Raw genomic sequence first — 26,665 nt, 5'->3', positions numbered from 1 at the left:
ATTAGCGTTAAAAGTTGGAATTGTTTTAGGAACAATTTTACAAACTGCAAAGAAGTTTCTTTATAGAACTCACGAATTTCTGTCAAAATCCAACTGGTTCAAGGGTTACAAGACCAGATACTCTTCTTAGTAAAACCAGCTTATTACACCACTGAACATCTACACACCTCATTGTTATAATGAAAGTATACGATTTATTTCTTCACATTGCAATATGCAAAATAAAATTATTCAGTTACTTTTAGTTGCTGCGTAAAATACATTCAACAAAAGTCGTGGTTCAAATATTGAATACTTAAATTTCTGGATATTTGTGACACGCAAAACGCTTGTGACTATAAGAGATTCATTATTTTAAAATATATAATAGATCGCTGAAAGTTATATGGAAACATGCATAAAACCTACACACATGATAAAAACAAACTCAGAACTTTAAACCTACTTTACATGTTTAACTTTCTTGTATCTGTGCTAATTGATGCAAAGTTTTTGACTTCTGTCCTAAGCTAAACATTTTGTTGCAATACACTTCGATTTGCCCGATTTGTGGTTGTACACTTATAGCAACAGTTGCATCCGCGTTGAATTCAGAATAAAAAATTATATCACCATCATCATCAACAACAGTGCCTTGAATTAAATTGTATGTACACATTTCACAAGATAAAATACTTCAAGTTAAGTTAATGTATCCGCTTCTGAGTATATATAAAAAAATAAACATTTTCTTTAAAAACATTGATTGACTTTTGATGGAGCTTCCGCAATTTTTTACTCCGAAGATTTAACCAAGAGACTCCTGAAAGGATTTGCAAGATATCGATACATCCAATATTTTCCAAATTTACAGTCTCGATCAGCAGAATAAAATGCATTGGAGTTAAATCGCACTTACTTTCCAACTTTCTACTATATACGAATTTAAAATTAGTGCTTCTAGAGGAAACTTAAACCACTTCTGCGTCCAAGCGTGCTCAGTAATCCTTCTTACAAATTAAAGCCTCGACAACGAGACTAAACTAGTTCAAATTTTGAGTAAACAGTTTGCAGGGAGATTATAAGATTAACCTATAATGACAAAGTTTGTAGAATTTGCAGTCTTCAAGATTTGTTTCAAATAAACATATGGCTATCCGCGTTTTATCCCAATCTGAAGAAAATTGCTTACATCGACAATCGGACATAAAAAACTCACACTCGTTGTCATCAGGAAGTGTAAATTACAAATAATACAGTAATTCCGGCTAGCTTCGGCGACAGATCACAAACTACTTCTTAACATTGCTTATTATTTAGTAGCATACATCTGGCTAACCCAACGAGGGTACGTACAAATTCTACTGACAGCAATAAATACGATGCATGTGATTCCATATATTATATCCATTTGTCAGAGAACTCTTGCAGATTCAGGAGAACCTGAGCATAAATATATTTTAGTAATGTTAATATAATTTTGTTGAAATTAACATCATCACACATTGAATCATGATTCGATTCCCGATAAGTAATAAAAGAGTTCGCCTATGTTAGAAAATCGTCATTTAACAAAAGGCAGAAACGATTGCATTATGTCCATATCTAAAAATAAGACATAACGAGTAATTAGAATATAATTTCCCGGGAAGCTAAATACAGTGAGATGTCGCCAGAATATGTGAAGGGATGATGTGGAACTACAGTTTCATTTCAGCCGATGGGTCCGCCGTCGTGAAGGGCAGTGCAGTCAGGATAGAAACATTCACTTGTGATTGAAATATCTCCCAAATAGATCAGTCTGTTCTGTCCAAAGTGCAACGGTCGACTTGAGACCACTCCTGTTATTAACAACATAAGAGGACAAAGTATTAGAAACTCGAGCTTGGAACTTTTTAGGAGAAGGTAATTGAACAGCAAGTAATGTGAAATGGCGTGTACTGGCACAGTACTCTACTTCCAAGTCAACCATGGAAGTTCTCCAAACTTGTCTCGATTAAAAACACGATTGGAACTAATTTGGTATAATTGGATGACGAAGTAATGTCTGTTTGATCTACAAATGTAAGCTCATCTGATACACTTGTTTTATGAGTAATTTGTAATATTGCAACATTAAGCTTTAGAGCACCTAACACTTTTGAGAAATCTGAAATATATGAAAATCCAATTATCCCAAATTAGTTCCAATCGTGTTTAATGTCTTTAGCGTTTGGTGACGTACCTGCTTAGTGTTCCATAATCGGGAGAACAACATTGTTTTCAACAGCCTTCTCCAACAACACGGACGTACTGATACCACCGAGAATATCAAGCTGTGAGATGACAACATTCAGTTCCTTCGATGCCCAAGTGACCATTTCCACTGCCATCAACGAGTCGACGCCATAGTCGATCATAGGTTTACTGATGTCAATGTCATCTGCTGCCTGGCAGAGCATTTGGCCTAGCTTCTGTCGCACCACATTTTCAAGATCTTCAAGAGACAGCTGGCAGTCTCCTTTGTTCACATTGGCTTCATCAGCAAGATGTTTGAATTTAAGGCTTGTTCTGTGCGTAAACTGAGAAGTTGCGGCCCAATCCTGTAAGATACAATAAATGAATAAATCAAATTGCTTGTTCGGTCATAATTATATCGTTACCTTATACACCTTATTCTTTAATGTACTTCAATCCAAACTCTGAATGACAATATGTCTCCGTACATTTACTACTCTTGTTTTTTTGTTTCTGAAATACCATACGTACCAAACACGACAAGTTTAAGTCATAAGTAAAGATTTATCACCTATCAGATACATTATTTAATATTTAGTTGAACGAAATATAACCACAGTTCACATACCTGGTTTGCTAGACAGACCACAGGGTTGTTACTTCTATGCAGTAGCTTTCCCAACATTTCCATGACTTCTTCGATATGAAGAGTGGAGAATCCTTGGGCTTCAAGAACTTTGGTTGTTTCTGCCCTACCCTCTAAGTAACCTGCTCCCCTAACGGCTCCCATTTGAAGTGATAAGGCAGGTAGGCCCAGGGTATGTCTGTATTCTGCAAGGGCGTCTAGAGCTGCGTTGGCTGCACAATAGGCTGGCTGTGAGGATTGGCCTCTCATTGTCAGTACAGATGACATCAAAAGGAAGATCTCCAAATTCTCGTCTTTTGTCAGATTATGTAAATGGTGGGCACTGACAGCCTTTGACTGGATAACTTGATCAAGCTCTTCTGGTTTCAGGTCAGGTAAAAGAATTTCGTCAATAATTCCTGCCAGATGGAAGACTCCCTTCAGTGGTGGAATGTCTGGATTTGACCTAACTTGGGAAAGAACTGAGTCCACTTTGTCATAGTCAGATACATCAGCTGCAAATGTATGTACAGTAACACCTTTACGTTTCAGGAACTCCAAGGTACGACGAGAAGCTGCTGACTTGCTACCACTCCGTGAAACCATCACAAGGTGTTTTGCTCCCATCTTCTGCATCCACCGCACCAGTGCCTGACCAATACCACCGAACGCACCAGTTACAAGGTAAGATGCATCTTCCTGGAAGACATCTCCATGTTGATCAAACTTCTCTGGGATGTAGGATTCAGGAATTTCCAAAATCACTTTGCCAATGTGGTGACCTTTTGACATCAATCTGAAAGCATCCATGTAGTCTGCGATGTGATACACAGTTGCGGGTGATGGTTGAAGTTTTTCTTCCTCGAACAATTCAACCACTTTTTCAAGTGTCTTCTTCATTCCAACACGATCCTGTCTTAGTCTGATGTCGATTTGACAGGACATGAAAGTCTTGTTTTCAAGGAAAGTCTTCAAATCTATCTGTGAGTTTTCCAGCATGTCTCGCTTACCAATTTCACAGAATCTTCCACCAGGAGCCAGTGCAGCAAGTCCTCGTGCCATCAACTTTCCATATAAGGAATTCAGTATCACGTTTACGCCTTCCCCGTTGGTCCATTTCATGACATCATGGTAGAATTTGTCAGATCTTGAATCTGTAACATATTGGATGCCCATTTCATTTCTTAGGTAGTTGCGTTTTTCTTCTGTACCAGCCGAACATATTATAGTTGCTTCTCTCATCTTTGCTACTTGAATGGCTGCTAAACCTACACCTCCACATGCAGAGTGAATCAGAACAGTCTCTCCCTTCTGAAGGTTCGCTCTTTCTACTAAACTGTGATATGCTGTTGTAAATGCAATGGTTATTCCTGCACTTTCCACCATACTCAGATGCTTTGGTTTGGGTATGACAAAACGACCATCACTGACAATGTGAGAAGCAAAGCTGATCTTGGTGAATGCGATAACTTCATCCCCAACTTTCAGATGTGTGACACCTTCTCCCAATTCTTCAACCACACCAGAACATTCCAGTCCAAGACGCGATCTAGTCTCATCAACTTCCAATCCCTCAAGCATTCCATGAGCCATCATGACATCTTTGAAATTGAGAGCGGCAGCATGTACCTTCACTTTCACCTTTCCAGGTTTTACAACCATGTTTTGTAAGGCACTAAATCCTAAGTCGTCTAAAGTAGCACCTCTGCCATCTGTTTTGATATTCTGTTCAAGACGCCAATAGTTAGAGGACTTGGATGATACATCTGTTTTAGGGGAGTTGACTACTCTTGGACAAAGCAGTTCATTTCCTTGAATCACAAGCTGTCTCTCTGGTAGACTGGTATTGGTCAAAACTTTGAGCACCATTTGTGCATTTTCTTGCAGGGTAGCTTTCTGATCGAGGTCAACATGGTAAACACAACCAGAGTTTATGTGATTACAGACTGAACCAGCGAGACCATAGGCAGCATGGGACCATAAATTACCATTACCTTTGAAGGCACCATTAGACAGAATGAATACATTCTTGATGACGTCTTGATGCATGTCAGTTGTCTTCAGCACTTGTAACAGGAAGTGCAAGTTTCTATCCCATTCACCACACCAGTATATGATGTTTACTTCTTTCATGGCAAGGATTGATTCGATGTCAGAAACATCTGGACTAGGGAGGGCAGAGATTGGTTTTCTCAAAGACTTGGCCAAGGTGTTTATGAAGGATTCTTCAGAACAACCAAAAAGAAACCATGTAGGGTTATCGCCACTAACTTCTTCAGCAAGATCTGATCCGGATTTACGGCCAACGATAATACTGTGGAATAGTTCATTCTCTGTAGATACACTGACAACATCTGTGTAGCCATTGGCCTTGAAGAGATCCTCCCAACCCTGCCTTGACAACCAGCATGTGTCTTGTCGGAAGTCTTCATATACCCAGCAAAGCTGTAAGGAACCAAAGACTAACTCAGCCATGTAGTTAGAGTTGGTAGCTTCATACATGAACAGCCAACCATCTTCATTGAGGAGATTTCGCATGTGGTACATACCATTATTCAGATCAATTGCAGAATGAAGTGTATCCAAACACACAACTATGTCAACGCTGCCAGGAATGAATCCCTGGGGTTCGATGTCTTTCTCGATGTCCAACTGCTTGTACTTGATATCAGGGAGACCCTCAAGTCGTTGCTGGGCATGTGTGAAGAAGGACACACTCAGGTCTGTGAAAATATACTCGACTTGGTTATTCTTTATTTCTTCAGTCAGTGTTTCCAGTACGTATTTAGTTAGGCCTCCCATTCGTCCACCAACTTCAAGAACTCTGACGACTTTCTTTGTTTTCAATGCTTTCCTCACTGCTTGAGCTATTGCTACAGTACCAGCTTCATAGAAGAGTCGAATGGTCAAAGCATCAGTAAAATAGTGAGCCAGAATCTCAGGTGCAAACAGAATAGACACACCAATGTCAGGATCTTTCAGTGTATCTGGTAGGGCATCTCCTAGTGTCTTGACCATTTTCAATTCTTGGGATAATTCTGGTACTTGTGCTGCAATATTTTCAATGGCTGGATTGATTTCATTTATACTGAGAGTTGGCAAGGAGTCGTCATTTGCAATATACTGCAGTCTTTTTATGTATCTCTCATTTCGCTCGGCAATGTCATTTCTGTCTACCACACTAAGCGCATGTTTGATGTACGATTTGCAAATGCACTTGAGTGTTGGCATGATTTCTTCTGTACGTTTTGCAGCATCCATGTCCATGGGCAACAGTTTGCACAGATTGCTCTCTTCAAAAACATCACAGACATCTGTTGTTGGTGGTAAACAAGATGCCACTGGTTGCCACTCAGTTGTGTACAGGCATGATTTGAGATCAACTCCGGATGTTGAATCTTGCAAGCTCTGTGCTAACATACCAATAACTTTCACCAATACCTTTCCATCACTACTGCAGAGATATGCATCACCTGTAATCGTGCTGCTATCACAATCTGTGACTTTTGCGTAGGAAATCAGTTGTTCATCTACTGGTAATGTTGGGACTGACATCTGTAGCAACCCTACTTTGACAGGCAGGTAGGCTGTTGAGAATTTACCAAGTGATGCAATGATTTGATGAAAACAGCCATCCAATATTGTCGTCTGAACCCTCTGTTTTGTATCTGAGGCACCAAACATCACAGCAACTGACTCGCCATCGCCTAACATCATTTGTTGGATGACCTGAAAGTTTGGTCCATACTGCAAACCTACTGACGCCAGTCCTTGGTAGAGCTCTCCAGCAGACAACAACTTCTCACATCGTTGTTTGATTTTCTGAATAGGTAGACACTGATAGATTTCTTCAGCCGGAGCAGGACTATCCATCTCAGCTGTGAAGTGCAATGTATTTCGGGATGTGATTTGAATGGCAGTTCCTTCTTTGGAGGATTGGATTGGAACATTTTCCTTTGAAGGCTGTCCTGTTACATCATCCTCAGGCCAGATCAAGGCACGAAGGAAACGGACGTTTTTCAGAGCTGGGTTTTCTTTCTCTCCGAAGAACATTTCAATGCCATATTCAATGTAGCCTGCACCTGGGAAGATAACCTTGTTTTCAATAATGTGATCAGCCAAAAAAGGGAACACATCAAGTGAAAGGAGACCATTTTGCCCTTTGAAGGTCTTATCTTCCAAACCAAGCCGCCTCTTCATCTTGTGTTCAGGTTCAGACCAGTGTGTGTGGTGTTGCCATGCATAAGTTGGAATTGGTGCCCACTTTGCTGTATTGTAAGTCATGTTGCTCCAGTCAATAGAGACTCCAGCATTGTATAACATGCCCATTGCCCTCAAAACAGAATGACGATCATCCTTTCCACGTTGACCAAGGCCCACTGTCATCAGCTGTTTTGTTGACTCTGATGCTTTTTGAATCCTACCAATAGAAGACAACAGTGTTGCTGATGCAGCGCATTCGATGAAGATATCAGGTTCTATTTCGTGAAGGATGTTGGTTACAGCATCACTGAAAGAAACTGTGTTTCTGATGTTCTTCCACCAGTAGGACCCATCAAACACCCCACTGTATTGTTTGCCATCAATGGTAGAATAAAATGGAGTTGACTCGCGTCGAGTTTTCGTTTTTACTATACCATCCATTGCTTCAATGAAGCTTTTCTCGATTGGATCCATGTAGGGTGTATGGAATGCACATTGTACCCTCAGCTGTTTGGCCTGTTGAGGGTTGTTGGCTGCAATTTCTTCTATGGCTTCAGTATCACCAGCAATTGTAACTGAACCAGGTGCATTGACTGCTGCAATGTACAGGTTGTCATGTTTAGCACATAACTTTTCAGCATCTTCAGCTGACTGCCGTAAAGCTGCCATTCCTCCGGCTCCCTTCAGTTTGGCTTGCTCTGTACTTCTGACAAATATGGCTGTAACTGCTTCTTCCAATGTCAGTCCACCACAGGCATATGCAGCTGCAACTTCACCTAGGCTGTGGCCAACTATAGCATCAGGATGAATTCCCCAGTGCTTCAGCAGGTGGAACAAACTTATTTGAAAGAAGGTGATAAGTGGCTGTGAAACCTCCATCTCATCAACCAAGTTATCCGAATTCACAGGAAGATTTTCCTTCGCTGCCTTGACACCATTGAATAGTCCAGCATTGTGGAGAAGAGACCAACCACTGATTTTCTGAAATAGATCGTCACATTGATTCACAACACAGCGGAACACCTCTTCAGTAGCATAAAGCTGCCTTCCCATTCCTGCCCATTGTTGACCTTGACCAGGAAAGACAAAGCACACCTTTTGTGGACCACTAGATGCCTTACCAGTGATAACTGAATCAACCGACTTTCCGTCAAGGTAAGACTCCAACTGTTGCCGGAACTGCAATCCTGATTTTGCTGTTATAGCCATGCGGTGCTCATGATGCTTTCTTCTTGTAGCTAACCATCCAGCGACACCGAGTGCATCATCCTTGCATTCAAATGACAACCATTTTCTTGCAAGGTCATCAACAGAATCTTTTGATTTGGCAGACAAAGGTATCAAGATTTCTTCACCTTCATTCTCACCACCAAATTCCCATCCACAAGCATAACTTTCTTCTCTCTCAGTAACTGGGGGCTCTTCAAGGACTAAATGCGCAACTGCACCAGCAAAGCCAAAACTGTTGACGCCAATTCTATATGTTTTGTTTAGCGAGAAAGCCTCTTTCTGAGTTTGGACCGCTATCTTTAACTTTTCCAGATCTATTGCAGGATTTGGTCGTTTGTAATTGATTGTTGGACAAAGTGTGCGGTTTGACAGCATAAGTGTGGCCTTCATAGTTGCAGTGATGCCAGCTGCACATTCATTGTGGGCAAAGTTGCTCTTCACTGACCCAATCTTCAGGGGCTCTTTCTTATGTGGACCGAAGGCGTTACCAATTGCACGGGCCTCGATTGGGTCCCCAACAGGTGTACCTGTACCGTGAGCTTCAACATAGTCGACGGAGGACATTGGTATGTTGAATCTGTCATAGGCTTCATGCATGACATATTCCTGAGCAGATTGTAGTGGCATCGTTAGACTACTACAGAAACCATTAGCTGCAATTGCACTTCCCTTGATGACAGAGTAGATGTGATCTCCTTCAGCCACGGCTGCAGCAAGAGGCTTTAGGATGAAAGCACCCCAACCTTCGCTACGCACATAGCCATTTGCTTCATCTGAAAATGGACAGCAACGACCATCTGGTGACAGCACTCCCAATGCACTGAAACCAACTGTTACCTCTGGAACAAGGAGACTGTTACAACCACCGACGACGGCAACTTTACACTCCCTATTCCAGAGATGAGTGCAGGCAAGGTGCATGGCAGTCATTGATGCAGCGCATGCTGTATCAACGGCGTAGCTAGGGCCTTGTAGATTGAAAGCATAAGATATACGATTGGCAGCTACACTGTGGGCATTACCAGTAATTGTATACGGATTGACATGGTAGGGTTCAATATTAGTCATACCATAGTCCATCATACCAATTCCTACAAATACACCACAGTCAGTCTTCTGGGTATCTGGATCAATACCTGCATCTTCAAAGGCTTCCTCTACCACCTCCAGCAGAAGTCTTTGCTGGGGATCCATCGATGCTGCCTCTCTGGGCGATATTTTGAAGAACCCGTGGTCAAACTGGTCTACTCCATCAACAAACCCGGCTCTTCTTGTCACCATTTTACCTGCTTTTGATTGGTCGCTGTCATAGAACTCGTTGATGTTCCAACGGTCTTTTGGGATTTCTGTGACCACATCTTTACCCTCGCTAATCACTTTCCAGAAACCTGTGGGGGAATCTACGCCACCTGGCATACGACAACCTAATGAAAAGAAATCAGAATTTTTTTATTTGTCTTGAACAATCTTTTTGAATTTGCTTCGCTGGCAAATAATACAGAATAATATTTCTTAAATTTCGTTGAATAGGACTTTCTCCAAAGTGTAGAGCAGTGGTAGAGTTCCGCATGTTAAATAGCAGTCTGTTCCTTTGATAATGAAGTCTATGTTCATGTTTTAGAACTATTCCATATTCTGGTGACCTTTAAGAGCGCAAGTTTGAATTTTGCGCACACGAAATTGCGTTACTTTTAGTGAACTTTTCAGGGTTTTCACATACTTTCTTTTCCTATTTTGTGTCTGCTATTTTGCACGCTGTTGCATAAAAACGTAACGACTCACAACATACAATGTAATAAAAACTTCCCTAACCATTACCCACCTATTCCTGTAATCGCGATGGGGAAACCATAAGCTTCGTTCTGAGCGATATACGAGGGATTGCCATTTCCATCATCTTTTTCGACTCTACTGTTTTCCACGTCCTAGAAAAATTGAGATAAAATGAGTGAGCATATATAATTGTATTGGTGTTGTCGTTCGCCTAAGCGCAAGCAGGCTCTCTTTTGTGGAGTGACAGTGGTCTAAGTATATATATAAAATTATACATCTATTACTGCTATGGATCTGAGAAAGCAAAATCAAATTTTGACTTAAATGTATGAATCGTTCTGGAAGCGTGTGACAGTCATTTTCATAAACTTGACCTGACCTGGTATTTTTTGTTTGCATGAGTAAACGTTGTAATTGATTATCGTTAGTAGCTAAACATATTCACTGACGTCTGTATTGACTTGTCACCATAACTCAATTTCAAGCGACGAATGGTAGCTATCTGTAGCAGCCAATCATATTCAATAATGTCTGCATATATTTGCCATTAAAACTTACTTTCAAACCTAACAAATCTATCTGTTTTCTTGCAGCGAGGTACTAATCTTTGCAGTGCTACTTATCACTAAAATTACCCGGATGTAAGGTCATAACAGAGTCATGAAAATGACAAATGCCGTATCTGCCGTTGTAATTTCGAAATTATGAGGTAACGTAGAGATATACCTGTCTTGTTCTCTTGTTAGCCGACGTTTCACTGAATTGCTTGTTGAAAGGCATTGTTGATAGCTTGATATATTTCGTATACTATTATCTGTGTGTGAAATGAAAGAACGCGCAAAATGTAGTTAAACTATTATGCAAAAAGCACAAACGCTGGCACGAACAGGAAATCTTCCACTCATTCTGTGTCTGAAAATGAAATGGCTGTAACTGAATTATAGTATAAATTAAAAGGGGGATTTCATCCTAGTAAAACTTTAGAAATATGTCTTATAAACGAATATCGATGTCAATGCAAATTGCGCCTTTTAGGCTTTCATAGAACACCACTGAACAATTCCATGCCAAGCAGCGGTAAGTAATTTTTGAAATTTCGAGGTCGTTTATGAACAATTTCTAACAGAGCTGATTTAACAAATTTTGCTTCGTCATGAGATAGTATGACTAAACGTTCAGAACCGAAGAGGACGATTGAGCAGTAGAAATCATAGTTGGCCGAGGTTATTACACTTGGAGGACATGTTTTCCATATGTCAGAAAAGGATTGTTTTTAATTTACTTTTAGCAGTCATGATCAGCAATCCCAGAGAAAAAAATTAAGGATGCCATACTTTGACACAAATTGACAGCTAATTACAAATACCATGTCAAATTCATCCTATTCGTTTTTATTAGTTCACAAGTGTACTGGTATTTCTTCTAAATCTCTCTGATCAATATTCCGTCATTAGTGAGTAATGAAAAGCGTGGTACCTTCATTTGTGAAGCGGAAATAATACTATAGGGCTAGCAGAAAGTACAGATTTCAGACTTTGGAGACCGGCCAATGAATACAATCACGTGATCGATTCATGAAATCATGCTGTAAACGCGACCGAATACGTCATCGACAGGGTAAAGAAACAACGAGACAACTTGACGACCAACGAGGCAACATCATTATCACTAAAGTGAAAGCTCCTTCCTGTGTGATTGCGTCATTAACGGGCCGAGGGCGCTGTTCTGATGACCGGCGTCGGCGGCGCTAGTGACAAAGATGCATAACACTACCTTCTACGTGTACTTTTACTTGAACACTTTTATCATTCAATGATGATTCTGAATTCGTTTTAAACAGTGTTTCATTATTTTTTTCGGAAATTAAAGACTTAAATATTTCTGTAATTTTTTATACGTAATTTTGTCTTCTATACGAGCTTATTCATGCTTGCTTGACTTTCGTTTCCGTGTCAATTTTTCTTCCAAATATAAATGAGAAGCAAAACCGTAACACATAGGTTACTATGCGAAATTAGAACGACAGAAATCATACGATAAATTAACGAAAAGCAGCCTTGCTGAGGCAAAAAAAACAAGCAAAATTTGCAGGTTGGAGAAGAAAGCAAAGAGATTGAGGTAATTGAGTCTGTGTTTTCATAGATGTCACTATAGCCACTCTCCTGACATAAATAAACAACTCCAGGATATCCGTAAGAACATGATATCTCTCGCGGCAATGTTTCCCTTTTGAATGAATGTTTCGTCAACTGTGTCGATACCCAGTCAAGACAATATAAAGGGTGCGTTAGGAATTCATTCTCATCCGCTTTGGATCTCTTTCATACACTGAATAACGAACTATGACGTGGTTATTTTATAGAGAATTGAAGTTTGTTTTCAGTAAGTCACCAGTCAAGTCAGTCAGTCAAGACGACAGCTCAAGACCAGACTGTTAGAAGTAGGGTGTGTTATTGGAAGAGCTAGCAATGGGCTGAAACCTTTAGTCTACTTAGCAGCACGACGTTTGCTACCTGGGAACTGGACTCTCTCACAGTCCCTCCCTGGCTTCACCTCAGACCATAATACCGCCCTCAGCAGTTGAGCTGAGCAAAACCACGGTCACTCGTGAGCTATTCAGCTCTGGGACTATTCGCCCCATAGAGGTATGTACATAAGCGAGAAAAAAACCTCGCTTATGTACACACGTCTATGGGGCGAATAGTCCCAGAGCTGAATAGCTCACGAGTGACTGTGGCAAAACTCAATCCAGCGAGCCGGAGGGCTCACAACTGCGTAGCGAACAAAGGGGCTATACGAGAGTCTCGTTGGGACCACACTCATCTCTCGGGACATGCTCAATGGGGCCCAACGCCGTTGAGAATCGCTGGCAGACATTGGTATTTATACCAGCGAGAAACGGGATAGCCCAAAAATTGCATTCCTGTGACGATTATGGCAAAATTATCACATCTCAGTAAGTTTGAGTCCGAACACTGGTTTAATAACATGAGGTGCGTCGGCATTGTCGAATCAGTTGTCGTAGAAACAAGTATTTATTCAGTGACCAGACCCGCACAGTGACGGTCCTGCTACCGGTTGAAGTTGCCTGAAATCGTATCGATCCGTACACATTCAACAATTTCCGAGTCCGCTATAGACGTTTTCATGTCGATTGAGGCGAAATATCACAATGGGTAATATCACAATTTATTATACGCAATTTGAAACCCAACAACCAGCTGTTCGTCTCAACGCCACTGCCTACGACGAGTGTACTTGTACTGCTAAACCAATAAATAATAGTTGAAAACTGAATTTTGACAACAATTGTAACGCAGATTGTCGTACAAACATAACCAATATTTTTTACTTCAAAATACATCCACTTTGACATTTACAGTTTTTTTTCAAGTCCCTACCCTGCTGTTGGCCAGCAGCTGTTGCCCCTCCCCGTGTAACATTTGCTCTATTTTGCCTATTGAGGGCGCAAACATCGACATGAAGATCCCTGAAAACGGAACAACCACGGGGTATTGCAAGCAATATTCGTCTAGAAGTTATGAATATGATCAATAAATGTCATGTATTACACTTTTATTTCATTATACAACCCTTACCTGTGCCTAGTTAGACTTGCTCCCAGTCTGTTGGCATATTATATATCAAAACAGAATAAATTGAAGGAATAAACTTCGGCAGACTGTTTCACTACAGTAGGCTGTTGCGTAGATCGTGAGGTGAACGCCTTGGCCAGCCAGTAACTCAGCTGCCGAGAAAAGCCAGGCGACTGAGGGCCAGTCAAGTGCCTAGTGTGTGCCTATTACTTTACCCTAGCTATCTCTGTATAGTATTTCAAAGAAAAAAAGTCCATATCTGTTAATTGCCCTCTCCCTACTCCCTTCTGCCTTCTCTGATCTGCGATCATCAATGTGGGGGCTTTATCACCCTGACCACATGACTTGTCAGTTGCTCTTTTTATCAGAATTTTCTTGGCTTCCTTGTAAACAGTGAAGGCGGTAAAAGCACATTCTTTACAAAATGAGGGATCGAGAGACTTGCATGAATGGCATGGACGAGAACACGTCGACAGAAAATCGTCAATTTCGTGAATATTTGAGTGTCAGCGGAAACGTTCTGTAATACGAGCAATTTCTTTAACCACGAATCGATAATTTAACCGAGATATAGCCCAATGATTAGAAACTACAAGTATAAGAAACGCAAGCAGTAAAGACGTTGGAGACAAGGCTAGAATATCCTTACCAATGTTTCACCGAGCAGATCGCACGATAATTCTTGAGTGAGTATCTAGGTTGCAGTGACGGAGAGAGGGGGTTTTACAGCGAGGCAGTCGAGAGATGCGTCTCGCGAATGACGTCTTCGCTCAAAATTCAGTGATTGCTTCAAACAATACTTGCATAAATTAGAGATGAGAAATGTCGCACCTTGTAGCTATGACTATGCAGCTGACAATCTCGGCAGGTGACAAGCGTTCAATCACGGTTTGTGGAGGGACCGTGGTTCAATGCAACCAGACAAAAGACGGGGAATATGTCCTCTTGAAGTGACAATAGCCAAAAATACAATCCTATTCACTGCTTCATAATATGTTGATAAAGAGAACCTCGGGAGGGAAATAAGGCTTTCAAGTTACCCAGGTAGTCGCAAAAATTAATGGATAGATGTTAAGTAAGAAGGGCAAGCAAAGCACAGAATGTTGTTCGTACAAAATATATAAAAAACTCACTAAGATGAATAACAACCCGAATGGATTAGAATCAACCAGTCCCAGTGTTAGAGGAATAGGCTTTAGAACTGTACATATCCCTGTATTGAGGTTAAATAACTTTACTTTCTCCATTTATGGCGCTATTTTCATGTCTCCCCCCCCCCCTTGGGGCCGATGATCACTCTGTTGTTGCAAAAATATCGTTGGGTGGATACAGTTATGTTAATATCGTTAGTATGGGTTAAATAATGGGACGCTGCTTAAAAGTCAGAAATGAAGCAAGAAATTCATATCGCTTCATCATCGAGATATGTTGTAAGTGGTTCAACAGCGGCATTAGTGAGCACTGCGAAACAGCCACAAGCCAATTCTAATAGTTACAAAGACTTACAGACTCTCAGAGGGCAATGTGATAGCATGCTCATGTGTACCTCTGTGCGTTACGCCCATTTCACATGTGGATCTATAATCAACACTTTGCAAGGTGTTTTTCTTCAATTGAATTTGAAATACGTTGAAACAATTTGCCTTTCTGTCCCTCTTTAACTGAATCGAGACGATCAAAACCTTTTTTGCGGGTTATTTAATGTGTGAATTAATATAGAACTGATCATCGATTATCACATTATCTGTGTCGCGTTGGTGAAGATGTTCCTTCAAGACGCGATATAGATGACAAAGACTCGATGCCTTACTAAAATGGGAATTGGGATAGGCTAGTCGTCAAAGGCTGCCAAAGTATTATCTGAATGTGGGTACTTTTTCCCATTTGACGAGACATTCCACGCTATGTCGAAGCTTTTGCAGTTCTTGTAAGTGAAAGAAAATGCTATACAAAACTACTGACAAAAGTATCCGTGCAAGCCTGCTGACTGACAAGCGCATGCGTAATCTTGTACAAGATTATTATTTTGCCGTTGTATTTATTCATAGACCCTCCTTGGAGGGTCTATGATTTATTCTTAGTTTCTTCCGCAGCTATGAATTTCAACTCATGCATTTGTTTCGATCCCTGGGCAAGAGAATATCTGGAAACCTAGCTTGTTTTAGTAATGAATGGGGAACCAATACAATTGCGCTGTCGTGTACACAAAACAGCTCAGTGTCGTCGAAATATCCCCCAAAATAATGTTTTCAAATGCCACGCCGATCACATTACCAAGCTCAGTGACTTGCAATGCAGTACCGCATGCTACATTTTAGGCCATCAACGATCGAGGGAATGCATTATTTTAATTTTCAAAAATAGTGTGTTGAGACAACTCACAACTTTGCAACTGCCTTTCTCATTCAGAAAATATGCATCAAGTTGGACAACTGCAGAAAACGTGAATTCCCAGTTTGCTTTTTTTAATGATTATAAAGGTACACTTTTCTCTTTTCTTTACCTCAGAGCCGATTTGAGCAAAAAATCTCCCGCAACAGTTCGTATAGCTCAGGAACACAGGAAAACTGGCATACCAATCAAAGAAAATAAAGTTACTCCGATCGCATAGAAATATTATCTACCAATTTACAAAATATGTTCCCTTACCTGAAAAAATCGTCTGCAACAAACGCTCGTCTTCTGCAAAATGAAGCTTTTCGGTTCTGCCTTTCGTGTTTCTCCAACACTTACACTCGATGTACTGTCATTGGGGTCCCAAGCGCAGTCTTATAAAGATTCAGAGGTCCCGGATCTAGTGCTGATCAACCGGACGTGGGTTGATACCATCTACCGGCACGGTGTACACAATCGTTTGCTTTACCGAGAATTTCTCTGTCTCTGGTAGGGTTTTCCCCTATTCCGGACCAAACCGAACAGCACACATTTTGCCTAGGGGGATTTCAAATCGATACCATCTTGATTGCTGAGAAGCCGAGGGGCGTCTTAATTGATGAAGTTGTATATGTTTATGTTTTTCATACCACCGACATCTCAAGTGACCACTGTATAATATTTTTAATTAACTTCGCCACGAAGGGAGCGAATCGCCTTTACAATTAATGCTGTTTTCAGTTCGTTTAGGTAATATAGAAGATATCTTTAATAAGTTTGGTTTGTATTTCCTTTGTTTATTAATATTCCTATAAAGTGCGGCGCAGCAGTTGCGACGCTTGAATCATACCACGCCATACAAGTTGTCCCCTCCTGCACACCAACATCAAAAACTACTGCAGTTTGCCTTGCGGTGTGGTTGTTCGGTGTCGATCGGCTATTGCTTTGTCTTCGCTGTGTATTTCAGAGCAATGCCAAAGGCGCGATGGGGAAAACAGTATCAACCTGCATGATATGATATGGACACTTTGCTGTAGAGCCGGGCTATTTGGTACGGGACAAAATGATTTCAAACTGTAATGTCAAGCCTGTCAAAAACCACCATATTCGAGAGTCTGTGTACACTCAGTACCGCAGAGCATCCCGTATCCTCTATCCTCGCGTCTGACAAGATCAACATATTTTGTTTTTTGTGTTTGCATGTTTTTTTAATCATCTCCTTTTCAGCTTTCTGTCTACAGAGGTCTAGTCTTTCCAAAGTATATTACGGATATTTGACGGCGAAAGGGTGCATCAATCTTCTGATATGCAGACTGTACGTTACCCATGGCCTTGCCGTTGATCGCAGCATCATTCTGTTTGTACCGTGATGTAATGAAGATAAGGTTTCCCTCGCACGGACTCCTCCCATCGCTTGGAGGAGTTCGTGCTTGTCGGAGCACAGTCACCTGTGTTCTATTCCGCTCTGCGCCTATGAGCCCCATAGACGTGTCTACATATGCCTGAGGTGTGAAACGTTAGTTGGACAAGCACGCGAATCTAGGGGTTACAAATGAAATCGTAAATCGAACACGCGTGAATTTGAAGAACAAGAAAGTTGATCGAGTAAGACAAGTATGGCTTTGGGCGAAGTCTTCTTTTCAAGCATATGTACACACGTCTATGAGTGCATAGTCGCAGAGCGGAATAGAACACAGGTGACTGTGTGTCGGAGGGTATATTCGACCCCCCCCCCCCCGTCACCCGGACGGTCGACAGCGATTCCGGCTACCTCATGTTTGGACCCAACGACCTAGGAACTGTCCTATTATGCGTATTTGCGGGTTTCTGGGTCAAATATGCATGTATTTTAGATATCTTAGTGATATGCCTTACGTCATCGCACGTCACCACCGTATAGTAGGCTCAACTATATCTGACGCACTCTTCGTAAAGTACGTTGTGGTTATGATAAGACACCATGGAAACACACTCCAGCTCATTCTGACATTAACCGCGCGCTATTAATATCATCTTTGGGCCTAACATGAATGACATGTCATCTTGCAAATTATGTTTCAAAAGTGTTTCCGATGAAAAGGAGAAAAGTGACTTACGTGTAACGTTGCTCTCATTTTAGCGATTATTTATAGCGATTTGGGGAGGTCGCTATCATAGCGTTCTGCCGTTTGAACCCTTAACAAGTCTTCCACGCGTTAAGCAGCAACCACGTATATGCCGTCCACTACTTAACGATTGCTATAAGTCCTTTCTTTCGCGAGCACATTTGTGTACAAGTATCGGTACGAAGCAGCCTGATGTGATAAGGTTACCCATTATAGAAATGATACCCGTTCAGGAGGCGTTGCCCTAATGCAAGCGTCACATGCCCTTGAAAGAAAGAACTACCTGATAAATTCAAAGCGTTTCTCTGAGACAGCTGAGCCCCGAATAGGCGTCTTTATAATACCACTTTCAAGTAAAAATCTTAACCTACAACGTGAAAACCCTGACTCCCATGGGCAATATGTTAACTCGATATTTAAACTTTGCATAGGCGCTCCTGTTCCAGTTTAAGAACGGAAAATTTGTCGTGTACGTATTTGATGACATAGCGATACGTGTCAAGGTTTACAATTCAAAGTTTGTCATCAAGTGTCAGCGATAACTGAAACGTTTCGCAGTCTCATTCGACAATAACACATGGCAAATAATCATAGTGTGATCGCCGTTGTGTGACTGGCCTGTGAGCTGTGCGTGCAGCTTCAATGCGGGACAGTCCTGCAAGCCTTTCAACAACTTAAAAAGCTCGACGTGGTCTGTAAAATCACAAAATCCCGGACGGTTACTTCTACATTGAATAAGCTTGACAGATTCCCCCAAAAGACACTTCCTTTCTATAACAATCATCATTGCGGGGACGCGTGCGAATGATCGAGGACGCGGGCGCGGACGCAATTGAAGTTCTGACACAGCGGCTTGTGGCGTGACGTATCGGCGTTACCGGTTACCGGTCTCTCCGTCTCTCCCACGGCATGGTAAGTGCCGAAGTCCGGAGCCCAAACTTTTTGTGATGGTAACATGATTCCGGTCAATGACACTTAGTCCGAAAAAGTACACACCTGGTTGTCGAAGAGTATATTGACGTCACGAAAGAGCGTACCCCGGAATAGCGGTCGTAATTTAATGAATTGCGCAGTACATATGTCGACACATGGTAAGCTTGTGTTACTTCGTTTACACGCTGTTTTTTTACTGTAATATCAGATTTATCAACATCAACACGGATGGACCATTGAACAGTCCGGGTTGTAACATTAATTTGGGGGTGGATCATCTTGCAATAGCATCCGTTATCCTTGATCATATATAGCCCTTGGAACTCGCCAACTATTAGAGTTGTCTCTGTAGGACCTAATACTTAGTGACCTATGAGACAAAACTGCAGTTGATCGGGCGTATTGTCTACCAACAATGCTTAACTCCTTCTGACGGGAATCATTTCATTCATTGTAGATTGTATGCAGATTCATTTGGAAAGCTTTGCAATCGCAGGTGGACAAATGATTATGCAAAGTATTACAAACACACCTCCATTGGAGGTACATTACAAAAATGTAACAATACATTTTCATTTGACGCAAAACTTACGAAATCTACAACACTATGATGATATAGATCCATAACACAAATATGTAACTGAAGACATGGTCATCTTACGATAAGCGTCCCCTGGCAATATAGTTATGGCTTATTTAAGGTTTATATCAGTGGTCTGCAAAATCAATATTATTTAGAATAATTATTACAGTGTTCGATTTTATCAATATCCATAATCTAACAAGTCGTTCACAAGTTCCGCCTGATCGTGTACTTTTGTGTGAGAAATACGAATAAAAGGACAATCTTCGAAGAAGAGGAAATTTCTGTCTCTAACATGTCTATACAGAATTAGGTTTTTTTCGTATCTTAAAACACCGGCAGACTTTTGGAATATTTTGCACTATTGTTGAAGATAATTTTGCCAGGTGTCCTTTGAGGTAAAAATGTATTAATAACAAAATCAAAAATGATTCTACCTGCTCCCCGTAGTGTTTGTGAACATACCTGTGACATACAGAGGTCATTTGTATACAGTTAAATGTAAGCTCATCATATCATCCTCTGTACAGGTGGATGTGAAACCCTCTCACATTGCTACATCGATATTATTACCATGATTTTTAAGGTAGAACGCGCCTCGGGGACAGATATTTGGACTCTCAAACTTTTCCAATTCCTCTCTGATCTCCCTCTTGTTGGGGCTCATTTTGAAGCCAAAGGAGAAAAACAAACTTTTACCGTCTTAGTTTTTTTGAAAATCGAAAATTGTAGTTTTCTCCATAGAGTTAACACAGGGATGGCGGCCATTTTGAATTTCAATTATCGGTAAATCTTGAGTAATTTGTTTCTCTAGTACCCAAATTTGCACGGTGACCCCCGATTTTTAGTCTTGATTTTGAAAGAGAACGGTTGAAAGATTCCTTGGGGAAAGTTTGAGCAAAAGTCTAAGACTTTCATTTTCGAGGCGCATACTACCTTAACTTACTGGTCACCAGGCAAAAGGTAACAAGTGTGGGTATTGACGTCAAAGTGAATGACCTCTGTAAAACACGATTTATTTTACAAAACAAACGTGATCAACTGTGTCAAGCCAAACCTAACATATCCAAGGATCCATCTCAAACCGACCCAGCCTTATATAATCTTACTGCTGTGAGGTTGGTTTCATAAGTTTCCCAGACGCTTTAACGTAATACATGAAGTGATGTTATCGAAGTCGGATATGAGTTACACGTACCTAGTTTCAATCCATCGCTGTCTGTCCTCGAAGGGACATAACTGACAACGCTATAGATCTCTCTATTGAGCCTCGGGGAACGTGCATGGCCGCCGTAAGCGTACATGGGGTTTGTTGTGCCCCAACCGCCAAATTTCGGTGTAGCAGAAATGAGATAAAAGATGAAACTTTAGAAATTTAGAAATTTTCTTCTTGTGTCAATCCTATAGAAAGAAGGACATCTTTTTGTCGGACTCCCGAAATTGTGTCGAATAGAAAGTATCCTCCTAGTCACCATGTAATATCTTGTGTCTCATCAAAGACAAAGTGAAAGACAGATTGTCTTTCTATTTGTCCGTGGTCTCATACAATGCAATTTTTGCTTAACCCTTTGAGTGCCATAATTTTTCCCGCCAAAATTTTTATGCAACATGTTGCCATATTTTATAAATTTTTTTAGTAATTTTTTATCAAAGTTTTGGACTAATAGCTTCAGTTTTTCATTGTACTTTCTAAAAAATATGAAAAAAAAATGTTTGAGTTTTATCGTACAAAGGTGATAAAATTTGACTCTTGCACTCAAAGGGTTTACATCACACATATAAGATGTATCGAGAAGTCTTCCTACGAACAGAATGAAAACTGACCAGAGACGATGCAACTTAAATGACGTAGAGAAGTGGGTCAACGAAGTGTCTCATTGTAGTGTTTGATAATTCAAGTTTTCCGAGTTCAGATCGCGGACGCGCATATTTTATGATCGTGTATTAAAGTTCCCCGTACATAAAGGTGGCAAGCAGTTATTAGCAAGTACATGAGGTTGTACTGTAGATTTGACTCGGGGAATTCTGCTAAATTCATGACAGTGCTCACTATTCAAAATAAAGTCTGGAGCACCTCTTATTTTTGAAAATACACCAGAAACCAACCATCGCGATTTTGAGATATTGTACCCAGTGGATCTTTTTACAAATATGTCATTTATCATATTTTGAAAAAAGTCAAATTTGGAGGGGGTAATTACAACTGTTCATAACTGTCTTCTCTTTACCATTTGAACGACCTCCCATTAGTTTTTTCCTTTCTACATTTCCTTCCGGTTTTGCCCCTCGTCCCCCAGAAAACTCCCCACTGCCCTTCTTGTCCTCTGCCCGATGAAGTTCTAAAATTTTCTGGCAATATTAGGCCTAAGTCACGAAGTCCAGACCGGTACCGCTGCCGGTCCGCCGAGCAAGAGAATGCAAATATCCCGCTCTGTAAGCTATTATGATAACAAACTGACAAAAAATGTCCAACACTAACGAATAGCTCCCTGAGAACAGCTTTGGACACATTGCAACCAACTGCTTACGAATGAATAAGCCATTTTAGGAAGCCTGCATTTGATCCACACAAGTGTGTATCAAGTACACGCGTTTGCGCTTTGGTTAAACAGGCGAGATTTTTTCTGTTCTATATAAGTTTAGAATTTTACACTTTAACGCATTTTAATGTATTTCCTACAATTCAGTCTGTTATCTTTGTCATGCCAGATTCTGCTTTTGGAAAGGTACAAGAGAGAACCTACATATATTTGTATTTTCCGATGGTCGATCGTCGACCGAAACTTTATGTATTGCGTGCATGTTGCCAATAGCACGGTGATGCCCAACCTATTTGATTAATGGTCGATTCCAAGATAAATGGACGATGTGCCGAGCTCCCCTGAAGGAGATCTCCATATTACCTCGAAGTGTATTGACTGTTTTAGCTGTGCTATTTCAAGACAATGGTCCAAGATATTTTTGGATAGCAATAAGAAAAGTTCGAAAGAACAAATTTAATCAAATAGCGGAACGAACAAAATATTTCCGCCTTCACGTTCAAGTTTTAGGTAAACTATTTTAGAAATGCCCGTATTTCCCAGGACGATTTCTTAGAACTTATGTAACTCTGAGACATAATTTGTTGATGACATTCTCTAACATTTCGTGTGAATGCATAATAAGGGCATCGATATCCGGCGGCCAAATAGCGAACTTACTTGAGCTACCACATAAAAACACAGGCGCTCCTTAGCTGGGTAGTCTGCTAAGTAGATCGATTTTCGGCTCGATCTATCGATCCCGTGTGGTCGATATGTCCGCCACTGCAACCTAAATACTCACAGGTTGCAGTGGCGGGCATATCGACTACGGGATCGATAGATCGAGCCGAAAATCGATCTACTTAGCAGACTACTGAGCTAAGGAGCGCCTGTGCATAAAAATATGAGAACCTGGAAAAAGAAATACGATAAAGCAAGAAACAGTTAAATTACTGCATCAAAACTTGATTTTTACAAACTATGACAATCTTCACTACAAGTCCAGTTGTCGCATGAGAAAAGGGATGTATGCTCTAATTTCCGGCTACAACCATGACTACCAATCTTTCGAAGAATTGGATTCTTCGACGTTAGGGTATCTTTGCCGGAAGCATATTAGGCTCAGCACGCATCAGGCCCTTGGTAACTGAGGAATGCCAGTAAATGGAACACGATAATTCCGGACCGGAAATCAAGACCAAGGACGTCAGAGTTACGCAAAATTTCACTGAAAGAATAATTGATATATTTTTTTAAAGCTCTTGCCTTTTGGACGCAATTTCTTACGTTGTCCTCTCATTCGCGCCAAACGAGTCGCCAAAAAATCGGTGCCAGTTGTCAGCTTGCCGTTTGCAGCATATCGCTATTATGTTTTGTTGATGAAATCATTGACGGTGACATATTTCAAAAAGTTGAGGGCAGGGAGAGATAATGAACTCTCTTTCGGAATCGCCGCGATTGCTGCTAGTTCTACCAAGTGAGGGGGGCGGGGGGCGGCTTGTTATTTTATTTGTTTTCCACAAGTTACGTGATACAGGATTCCGCATAGCAATATTTCCCGGGGGGTCAAGTGCGTATGTTATGGTTTCGAAGCCAGTTTGATTGTGAAGGACTGACACTGTGATGGAGGTGCTTTGGTAAACCCTTCTGTCATATTTTTAATCCGAGAGGAACAGCAGTTACGTCAAAGTCGTTTTGTAATCCCTTCCTTCTTTGAAGACCAACCCAAGGTCTCATAGCCGGAACCAGGCGTTGCTCTTTGCCTACGAACAGCGTGCATGAAATACATAAGTGAGCTTGGGAAACTTAGAAACTTCTCTCCCATGTTTGGGTTTAGAATATCGGCGACGTACTCTATTTCATGTGTATGTAAGCTATAACAAGCAAAAGACACACAGGCAAAAACGCAGGCAAGCCCGAGGTGTCACGTCATGTATAAAGTATATAAAACAATGAGGTGTTGTGGCTTCACGATCTCAACAGCATCTAAGGCACGCAAAGGAAACGTGACTTTGATTGCAAGTCAAGGCAGTTGACAACATCCTTCTATATACTTTGGTTACAAATAAATTTGACATGCTCAACGTTGTGAAATTTGGAGGTTCAGAGTATGTGTTTCCTCGATTACTGCGTCAACAACAGACGATTAATTTTTGCTCGGAGTATTATAAAGCAAGCTTTCGGATGAAAAACCTTACATGTTCGAACCATTAGGGGAGAACCATTTGATTTCTGGGGGGGGGTATGGAGGAAATGGGTATGGGAGCAAATTTTTTTTTTTCCTGTCAGCGTGACAGCAATTTTTTTTTTCTACTGTCTGACCTGCATCAATTTTTTTTTTCAAATGGAGTAGCAGTGCAAATTTTTTTTTATTGGTCATCAAGTTTGTAATGCGTTGTATATAAGGGAGCTGTCATTATTTATGGCCTGAAACTCCAAAATTTCAAGTGACCCCCCCCCCTCCTCGCCAACCCTGATGAATTTGAGTAACCTCCCTCTCTAACTCTGAAATTTTGACTGACCCCCCCCCCACTCAGAAAAGTTAAATACCAATACATATAATTGTAAAATTTACAAAATACAGCAAAGTAAAGACCTTTCAAATCCTAATGTACCCTGCTACACTATCATCAGTTATCTCATGATGGTTCAAAAAAGGTGAACACATCAAAATGAAATTCAAAGTCAAATAAAATAAAGATATAAAAGCTCACGCAGTATCTAACAATATAGTATATTGTTTGGTTTGGATGGATATTATGACAGGGTTTTCACTAGGATATCTGACCGGGCAGAATTTGAAAGTACAGGGGGAGACATGCGAGAGGCTTAGGGAGAGTCTCACAGGGGCTTTCCCCTATCTTGCATGGACAATTTTTAAGATATTGATGTGTGCAATGGTGCAGTCTGGTGCAATCGGAGAGGTGTTTTTTAATTTTGTTACTAAGTGAAACTGTTAGAATACCCCAAGGGGGAGAGCACGAGAGGGGGTTCCCCCTCTCGTATTGGAAATTTTGAGAAATTTATGTGTTTAATCGTGCAATCTGAGAGGAGTTTCAGTTTATTTTGCACTTGGTAAAACTCTTTGAAAATGACATTGAACACTGATATTTTTTACATTGTCATCGTCATTCTTGTGCCAGATTAGTTATTGAGAAAGTTCGCCACTATTGACGGACTCTATAGTGAGCGATCCGGCGTCTGGTGTCATATTATGATTAACATGACCAAGCATAGATGTAAGTTCTCAGGGAAGATGTTATCTTTTGTGGTCAGAGAAACAAGGCTCACACATTGTATTTCATTATATTTGTTGTTTCTCAATTTTTCATTGTCAAGGTACATCTTTCTAACATATTTATATTGAGAGAATAATATATTGGTTTTAACACTAGTTTATTGACTCCTGTCTTGTGTTTTGAATTTTCACAATTTACAGAAGTCAAATGGTCCCCTTTAGATAGTGCCTATGCCATTGAGATATTGCAACAGAAATCCTGAAATATGACTTCTTGGGTCAGAGAAGGGAAGGAAAACATTGAGTGTACTGAGGTGTAAAGTAGACCTATGTAGTGTATGCTTATATCGTAAGTGCTAGGAAAAAAACAACATAAGAATTGCTTGTGGTAAAAACATATGCGCCGCCTATGGCGGCGCGCCGGCAAAGAATACATGAGAATATGGTTTCCAATTTTGCTAATTTCTGGTGCATTGTGACAATTTTTTTTTTCACTTCTGTATGTTATGACATTTATTTTTTCTCAGGCCATGACACGGATCAAATTTTTTTTTCTTCTATCACACCTTGCAACAAATTTTTTTTTTCTCAAATCCTCCATATCCCCCCCCCAGAAATCAAATGGTTCTCCCCTTATTACTGTGTGTTGGGTCCTGATCTACTAATTTTACTCTCCTTTCACTTGCCTCCCATGCTTTTTTTCGTATAAACTTAACTTTGGTTCAGAAAAAAAATCGCTCCTTACGGGTTGTCGACGGAAAGTCCCTTCGACGTACAGTTTTCCGGAAAGGCAACTCGGTATCACTTAATCTGATTTGATCCGATACATGCATTACGTATAAGTTGCAGAGAATTTATCTTGAATCCACGCGTGGGGTGCAGATGGTAACTTGACCTACGATAAGAAACACGATGGGATAACCATTACACTTGAACGCCTTGGTTTAGGAATTGATCGCGGCGAGCCGTCCGTTGTTTATTTCATGCCATTTGTACTTGTATAAATAGAAGCTTACCTCCAGCGCAGGACTTCTCTTAAAATGTTAGATACCCGGAAGAATGAATTGAGAAATGCTGCTATTGTGACATGCGTTTTTACTGCAAACTGTTGGTTACAAGTTGGCGGTAGCACGATTTTTATCTGGCCGAGATCATTAAATCTTGATAAGCTCAAATGATGCAATGTCAAGCTTAAATTCTGCTTTTCAGGACAGCAACATCAAGGATGCAGAATCAAAGGAACTGATCGTGAGATATCAACCTTAATTGCATTGAGGCTAAAAAGTCA

The 26,665-nt window shown here is 40.7% G+C and overlaps 2 protein-coding genes across 4 annotated transcripts in view; one reads left to right on the top strand and one right to left on the bottom strand.

Moving 5' to 3' along the window:
• Window positions 1-171: 171 nt before the first annotated feature.
• On the bottom strand, window positions 172-16,988 carry LOC139114481 (probable polyketide synthase 1). Of its 2 annotated transcripts, none has more exons than XM_070676245.1 (6): window positions 16,273-16,988; window positions 10,754-10,841; window positions 10,077-10,179; window positions 2,825-9,678; window positions 2,204-2,561; window positions 172-1,820 (listed from the first exon to the last, which is right to left on the bottom strand). In XM_070676245.1, exons 2-5 carry the CDS (start codon window positions 10,805-10,807, stop codon window positions 2,208-2,210), a joined length of 7,365 nt encoding a protein of 2,454 aa, XP_070532346.1. In that variant the 5' UTR covers window positions 10,808-10,841; window positions 16,273-16,988; the 3' UTR covers window positions 172-1,820; window positions 2,204-2,207. The 2 variants fall into 2 exon arrangements, with proteins under 2 accessions (XP_070532346.1, XP_070532347.1); XM_070676246.1 differs by lacking the exon at window positions 16,273-16,988 and adding an exon at window positions 14,273-14,396.
• A 1,631-nt stretch (window positions 16,989-18,619) lies between these two features.
• LOC139114483 (tachykinin-like peptides receptor 86C) overlaps window positions 18,620-26,665 on the top strand; it is a 37,917-nt gene continuing 29,871 nt past the window's right edge. The window contains exon 1 of one of the 2 annotated variants that reach the window (XM_070676250.1): window positions 18,620-19,192. The gene's annotated coding sequence lies outside the window, so the exon portion shown is untranslated. The remainder of the gene's footprint in view (window positions 19,193-26,665) is intronic. The other variant, XM_070676253.1, reaches the window with a different exon arrangement.

The sequence above is a fragment of the Ptychodera flava genome, chromosome 16 (genome assembly GCF_041260155.1).
Source record: "Ptychodera flava strain L36383 chromosome 16, AS_Pfla_20210202, whole genome shotgun sequence".
In the NCBI taxonomy this organism is placed as follows: domain Eukaryota; kingdom Metazoa; phylum Hemichordata; class Enteropneusta; family Ptychoderidae; genus Ptychodera; species Ptychodera flava.
The sequence above is the reverse complement of the archived record's forward strand: the minus strand, read 5'-3'. Positions and strand labels throughout refer to the sequence as shown.